The sequence below is a fragment of the Galeopterus variegatus genome, unplaced genomic scaffold (assembly GCF_000696425.1).
Source record: "Galeopterus variegatus unplaced genomic scaffold, G_variegatus-3.0.2 Scaffold558, whole genome shotgun sequence".
Classification (NCBI taxonomy): Eukaryota; Metazoa; Chordata; class Mammalia; order Dermoptera; family Cynocephalidae; genus Galeopterus; species Galeopterus variegatus.
In genome coordinates this window covers 730,305-738,131 of record NW_007726669.1, presented here as the reverse complement: position 1 = coordinate 738,131, position 7,827 = coordinate 730,305, and the positions used below count along the sequence as shown (strand labels likewise).

The 7,827-nt window shown below is 40.4% G+C and overlaps 1 protein-coding gene across 1 annotated transcript in view; it reads left to right on the top strand.

Annotated features, from left to right (window-relative positions):
• THSD1 (thrombospondin, type I, domain containing 1) overlaps positions 1-7,827 on the top strand; it is a 26,519-nt gene that overhangs the window by 12,107 nt on the left and 6,585 nt on the right. The window contains exon 3 of the mRNA XM_008570021.1: positions 3,861-4,019. Coding sequence (XP_008568243.1) covers positions 3,861-4,019 — 159 coding nt within the window. The remainder of the gene's footprint in view (positions 1-3,860; positions 4,020-7,827) is intronic.

The following is a 7,827-nucleotide window of genomic DNA, read 5'->3' as shown; positions in this document are numbered from 1 at the left end:
AAGAGTTCAGAAAGAATTACAAAAGGATTCTTAGCTTTTGTAATTCTACCTTTTGCGTTCTTAAATATAATCATGAAAGAAGTATAAACTATACATTACTTTTCAATTTAGATTATTTCACTAGTGGGATTCCCAGTAGATTGTCCAAAAATAAATCACAATAGTTTAACTCAGAGAGAATTTAATATGAGATTCTGAAAGGTTTTCAAGCACTGGAGGCTTAGTATTGGAACAGCTCTGAAGCTTTGAGGACAAAGCCAGCTCATTGTTCTGCCAAAGGAGGAGCTGCAGTGTGATCTGGAAGACACAGAACCGATATTGTGCTCAGTTGGACCTCTGGATGGAACATAATTACCACATCTGAGTTGATATTGGTCCAGGATACTGGTTTGTAGTGCTTCCATTCTTGTGAAAATCCTCAGACTTTTAATTGCTATAAAAAACTCATATTCCATGACTCATTCTAAAGATTACACCACTTGGCTCACCTGAAAATACATCTGCTCTACCTGCTTTTCTTATTTTTTGTAGTGCTTTGTATACATTTGGCTGCATGAGAAGTTTTTGTCCATAAAGGATAAAGAGAGACTTTTATAAGGAAGATGTTTTAGTGCCTAGTGTTGGCGGGACCTGATAGGTCTTGGGCTTGGATAGGTGCTGATAGATAGATTTAGGATAATCCTTTATAGGAAACTATTCAATTATTCTATCTGGCAGTGACTGCATATCTGCTTGGAAAAGAAGTTTGTATTTATCAATCAATAATGGCTGTTAGGAGAGGGCTTTGTGTGTATTTTGAAGCTCTGATGTTAGGTTCATCCACATCTAAAATTGTCAAGGCTCCTTGCTGAATGGACCCCTTTATCAATTTGTAATGTCTCTCTTTGTCCCTGGTAATATCCTGGTTCTGCAGACTTTTGTCTGATGTTAATATAGCCACTCCAGTTTTCTTTTGATTAATGTTCACAAGGTATATTTTCTTCCATACTTTTACTTTATATGTAAAGTGGGATTTTTTAAAAACAGCCTATGGTTCAATCAGGCTTTTTTATGCTTTCTGACAATTGATGTCTTTTAATTGATGTATTTAGATTATATTTGGTGTTATCGTTATATGGTTGGATGAAGATCTACTATTTTGCTGGATTTATATTTGTTCCATATGTTCTTTATTTCTTTTTCTTCTTTTTTTATCTTCTTTTAGATTAATTAATTATTTTTATGATTTAATTTACACTATTGTTTATTGTTTATGCCTTAAAATGTTTTTAGTGGTTGTGTTAGAGTTTACAATAGACATCTTTACTCTCTCTTTGCCTTCAAATATTATATTCCTATATGTGTAGTGTAAGAACATTTGAACACTGTGCTCCTAATTCATTCCTCTTATTCTTTGTGTGATTGTTGTCATAAGTTTAACTTTATATATATGCTATTAAATACATAATAAGAGAGTACTGCAAAAATAGAATTAAAAGATAATGTGAATCTTTTCACAAACTTTTGGAAGTACCCTCACACATTGCTACAATTTTGCTTTGGACTATCAATTATATTTTAGAGCATTTAAAAATAATAAAAAATGAATTATGCATTTACCTTTATATATACCATTTTGAGCACTCTTTGTTTCTTTGTATAGATGCAAGTTTTTGTCTGGTATCATATGCCTTCTACCTGAAGGATTTCTCTTAACCTATCTTATAGTAAAGGCCTGCTGATAATCAATTCTCTGTTTTTGTTTTTCTGAAAAAGTCTTTTTTAGCTTTCATTTTTGAAAGACAGTTTTACTGGGTATGGAATTCTGGTTTGGTAGTTTTTCTTTCCATATTTTAGAGATGTGACTTCATTATCTTCTGGCTTGCATAGTTTCTGAGAAGTCAACTGTAATGCGCATCTTTATTCTTCTGTGTGTTCTATTTCCATCCTCCCCCTCTTTCTCTGCCTACCTCCCCTGCCAGCCACAGCCTTCAAGATTTTGTTTATTTGTTTTTGGTTTTCAGCAGTTTGAGCGTAGTGTGTCTATGGTTTTTATTTATTTGCTTTTTTGTATTTATTCTGCTTGGTATTGTCTGAGCATCTTGGATCTGTGGTTTTGTGTCTTCTATTAATTTTAGAGAGTTCTTGGACATTTTTTCAGATATTTCTTCTGTTGTATTCTTTTTATTTCCTCCTAGCATTGCAATTAGATGTATAAGAGATTATTTCATACTGTCCCACCAGGTCTTGGGTCTTCTGTTTTGTTCTATTTACTGCCCCCCCCCCCACCTTGTGTTTCAGTCTGGTTGATTTCTCTTGACCTCTGTTCAAATTCACTGTTCTTTTCCTCAGCTATGTTGAGTCTAATGATGAGCCTGTAGAAGGCATTCTTCAACTCTGTTACCATGTTTTTAAATTATAACATTTTCATTTGACTCTTTAGTTTACAACTCTCTGATGAAATTTTCTATCTCTGTGCATCTTGTTCACCTTTCCCACTAAAGTCTTTAACATATTAATTATGGTTATATTAAATTCTCTCTCTGATTATTTTAACATCTGGGTCATATCTGAGTCTGGTTCTCTTGATTACTTTGTCTCTTGATAGTTTGTTGTTTTTTTTTCCTTGCTTCTTTGTGTGTCTCATTATTTTTGGTTGAAAGCTGGACATCTTGTTTAAAAGTGTAGACACTGAGGTAAATAGTACTTATGCCTGGAAATGGGCATACCTCTGTTTTTGCTAGGCCTTTAGTGTGGGTATTGGGTTAATGTATTAAGGAATTGAGCCATGTCTAGGTTTTTCCTGTTGCTGTGGCTACCCTCATGTACAGATTTCAAAATTTTCTAGCATTACTTTTGTTTAGGAACAGCATTGCCTTGCCAGAGGGGTTTTCTGCATGCTCTGTTTTACCCTCAGCTTTAGGCTGAGCCTGCACATTAGAGATTTTCACCTCTTGTTCTTTCCTCTCCTGCAGAAGTAGACTTTTGTCATTTGAGACTTGGTACTTGCTAGGCTGGAGTAGGGGGAGGGCATTCTCTCTTTTACTGGTTCAGATTCAATCTTAGGCAAGTGCTGTATCCCTGAGTCTCAGGGATAGGGCCTTCTTTATGGTCCTGCCCCTCTTGGGTTGTAGAAAATCTCTAATAAGTCTAGGCCTAGGATATTTTTGGCTCCTTCCCAAGGGTGAAAGAGTTTTTCTTTTTCCATTTCCTAGCAGCAGTTGGTCTTGACTGGTACTCTTAGGATGACAGGGTTTGTTCAGTAGAGGAGATGGGGAGAAGGATCTGGGTGGAGTTTAGTTTCTGTTCCACAGTGCTGCCTCTTTGCTTCTCAGGCTTCCACCATGATGGAGGCTTTGTCTGGTCTTGCACCTGCCCTTGTGAACATTTGGTGAGATCTGTGAGAAGATCCTGGAGGTGGGTACAAATTCCACTTGTGTATGTGGCCCCCAGAGGTTCTATATTCCCATGCAAGTCCACACTAGGCTTTTAGCAATTCATAACATTTTCAGATGGATTCTTCTTACCAGCTTGTATGGGTGGGGCCTGACATTTTCCCCAGGTGAACAAGTGTTGTATCCCATCTTTCCTTGGAGGAGCCTGTCTTTCTTTATATTGCAAGCTATAAATATTACATTGGTTGCTCTGTGACCTCGGCTCTCTGGTAGGTGCTAGGAAGGATAAGATTTTGTAAATTATATAGTTTTTCTTTGTTTGAATGTTAAGAGAAACATTCTTTCCAGCTTTTGACATCTCTGGGAGTGTTTTCACTTACTGACTTTTCAAGCTGTGAGATTACAGTTTTGCTGCTTCATTTGGGTGCAGTTAAAGACTGATTCTCAAATGAACTAGCATTAAAGGCACGACTTATGTCTTTGCAGAATCTTGGGGACTGTGGCAGCCATGGAGCCAGTGTAGCACCACATGTGGGGATGGTGTCAGAGAGCGTCGCCGAGTGTGTCTCACTTCCTTCCCCTCTAGAGCTGGTTGCCCTGGAATGTCCTTGGAGATGTCACCATGTTCCCTGGAGGAGTGTGCTGGTAGGTACTCTTGCTTCTTCCGGGAGTATCTCCTCAGAGCCTCCGACAGAAGGACTTTTGAATCCAGGCTGGCGTGAGAATCACCAGTCTGAATTCAGAAGTGGACTTGTTAATGCTCTGTGATTGCTGTTGATTTTACTAACCCTGTATCTAAGACTGGCAGGAGCTGGGAGAGCAGCTTAACAGTGAGGTAATGGGATTTAACATTGTGGAAGATAGGGAATAGCAAGGAAACATGACTAGATTAAAGATTCAGACATATTAAATAATTTTTAAAAATACAGAAATGAGGATGGGGGATAATCATTTCTTCTTGAGATTTTGTTGTTGTTGTTATATTTCTCCCTCTGCTTCTCCCTACCAAAACTGTTTTCCTTAATTTGTCTACTTATCATCTCAGAGAAGCCCAAGGGAACCACATAGACAATTACATGTCACAATGAGGTGCGACACCCTGTCTTATCTCAAATGGCCTAAGTTTATTCTTTATCAGTCCTTCCTGGGAGGAGGACTTAATTTGTGGCCAATTAGAACTACCCTATTAATTATCTTTTTTATTAAAGTCAGATTTACTGAGGTATAATTTATATTTAGTAAGATTCACACTTTTTAGATGTACAGATCTATGAGTTATTCTCTCTTCTGTCTTTTTCTTTTTGCAGGCTCTGACCCAGGCTCTTCCTCCAGCCCTCAGTCTGTCTCTTTCCCTAGGCCCTGGGCCTCTCCCTGAATCAATTCTTTCTCTGGTTATATCTCATACTGTTTTCTAAGGCTCCCTTCTCTGTTCACTCTTTTCTTTGTAAGTCCCTTTTACTTTCCACAGCTCCTTCCTGTGTATAACTTCCTTCAAATACAACTTATCCTTGGGCCAGCCCAGTGGTGCACTGCTACAGTACGCTGCTTGGGAGCGTGGCGGCGCTCCCGCCGAGGGTTTGGATCCCACATACAGACCGGTTCCCGCTCACTGGCTGAGCAAGGTGCGGGCGCAGCACCGAGGGTTGCGATCCCGTTGCCGGTCCCGGTCTGGTATAGGCGCGACACTGAGGGTTGCAATCCATTGCCGGACACGAAAAAAGACAAAAAGGGAAAAAAAAAAAATACAACTTATCCTCTTAATTCTAGGATGGTGTATTAAGATATTCCATCCAGAATCTTATATCACTCAATGGCTTATACTGTTTTTCAACAAGTGACAGTAACTTCAACCATTTATTGACCATCTGCTGTGTGCCAGCCATTTAATATAGTATCTCACTTAAACCTCATAATAATTGTACAGGGTAGGTATTCTTGTGCTGGGCTCTTGAGAGTTTACTGCCTGCCAGACATTTTTCAAAGTGTCCTGCATATATGAAGTAGGCATATTATATCTCCACATAGGAGCGCCGCCGCGCTTCCCAAGCGGCGCACTTATCCAGTGCGCCACCGGGCCGGCCCTCCTGCATTTTCTAAGCATCTTCAAGGCACACAACTAGTGGATGCTCCATGAGAATTTGATGTGAATTGTCTCTGGGCATGATGCCCACATGGCTCAGTTAGGTTTGCTTCAGCCTACAGAGCTGAATCCTATTAGTTTACTATGGGTTAGAGTAATCAATAATCCTTGCTCTTCCCACATGCCATCCCACCTCCAGGTACACTACCCCCAGTTAGTTGACTGACCTTTTCTCTGGTCCTGCTTCTTGGATAAAATCCTTCTGTCAAGTCCTGCCTTGTATTCTCCAGTTCCAAGTTAAAAGACCATCCTTAGTTCCTTGTCCCTTTGGGGTCTGGAGGAGTTTGGTGTTTTTCTGTGTTTGGCTCTCAGGGCACCTTTTAGCCAAAACCACAGGCACCTGGCAATGTCTCAGCCTGTGTCCCTGCCTGTGGCCTTAGAAAATCCTTCTTGCTATTTTATCTCTCCAGCCAGTAACATAGCACTTGTTGTCTTCATTCAGCATCTTGAAGATGTTATTCTCCCTTCTGTCTTTTTCTTTTTGCAGACTCAGATCCAGGCTCTTCCTCCAGCCCTTAGCCTGCCTGTCTTCTTCCCTAGGCCCTGGACCTCACCCTGAATCAATTCTCTCTTCAGTTATGTCTCATAATGTTTTCTAAAGCTCCCTTCTCTGTTCACTCTTTTCTTTGTAAGTCCCTTTCATTTTCCACAACTCCTTCCTTGTGTATAACTTCCTCCACATATCCTCTTATCCTCTTGATTCTGGGATGACATATTAAGATATCCCATCCAGAATCCTATAACACTCAATGGCTTCTACTGTTTTTTGACGAGTGACAGTAACTTGAACCATTTATTGACCATCTGCTGTGTGCCAGCCATTTAATACATTATCTCACTTAAACCTCACAATAATTATACAGGGTAGGTATTATTGTGCTGGACTCTTGAGAGCTTGCTGCCTGCCAGACAGTTTTCTAAGTGTCCTGCATATATGAAGTAGGTATATTATTATCTCCACATTACAGACGAGGACTCTGTGACATAGAGAGGGTGAGTGGCCTGCCCGAGATCATAAAGTTAGAAAGCAAGGGGACTAGATCTGACTCCTTACTAAGCTACCTATCTTGGATATTTTGCCATTTACATGGGCCAATCCAAATGCATATACACATCAAAAACCTGGAATTAGCAATCATTTTTGAGGAAATGTGATATTATTTCATGTTCTGACATCTTAATTCTTTAACACTGGCTGAGAACTAGAAATTTGTACGTTATAAATTAGCAGGAAGGGTAAGTGCTATGGACATCCTCCTTCCTCAGATAAATGATTATGTGGATAAAGTTGATCATTTCTTCCAAGTATTCTCTTCTTCCTGTTTAACCTATTTCCACTCCTTGGAAATGTAGCGATCTCTTCCAGGCTGCTTAGCATCAGGACTCTCCTTCACTCGAGGTGAAAGAGGACAGACTGGATGAGGCAGGGATGGGTGAGTCAAGAAGCTTTGGGCTTTTCTCCAGCTGTGGCTTTTAATGAAGCTGGTCAGAGTCAAAGGAGAATGGAGTTGAGTGAAGAGGTTCGTAATGTGTCATAGCAGTGGTGCACCCACTGTCATCAGCAGAGTGGTGCTACCCACTGTCATCAGCAGCCACTGCAGATGAAAGAAGAGACAAGTCAGGGAACATCTTTCATCATTCAACTATGTTCACCTGGTTAGGAGTTTGCTTTTGTTGGCTCTACAGGAAGGTCTTTATGCCAAGGTCTGAACGCAGCTCTGCGTTAATTTGGTCCATCTTGTTCAACAAGAGAGCAGGAGGGTCCAGTCGCTGTTGCACCCATGTTCCCTCTGATGGAATACTGATCAGCTTGCCATTACCTTCTTAATACTTAATGGATGAATCAATTAATGAAACTCACACTTATTGAGTACCAACTGTGTGCAAGTTACTTTGATGGGGGCTGGGAATGTATTGATAAGACACTTTTCTGTCTTGAAGGCGCTGATGATATAGTAGCTTGGAGGCACATAAGCAGGCACAACACAGAGTACGATATAGGGTCTGCGAGGATAGAGGTCACCACAGCTTGCTGTGGAAGCATGCAGGGCTGATAGTCCCTGCTAGGGACATCTTCATTCTTGGCGGAGGTGATATGTGAGCTGAAGTTTGAGAGCTGAAATGGTGTCACCCTGGTGAAGTAGGTGAGAATGGGAGTTTTAGCAAAGGGAATAATAAAAAAAGGCATGGAACAAGCTGGCACATTGAGACCTGGAGAACTGAAAATAATTGAGAGTGGCTGGAGGACACTATGCCAGGAGGGGTGAGAAAAACGAGGCTGGATGGGTGGGCAAGGACCAGATCCTGAGCGGC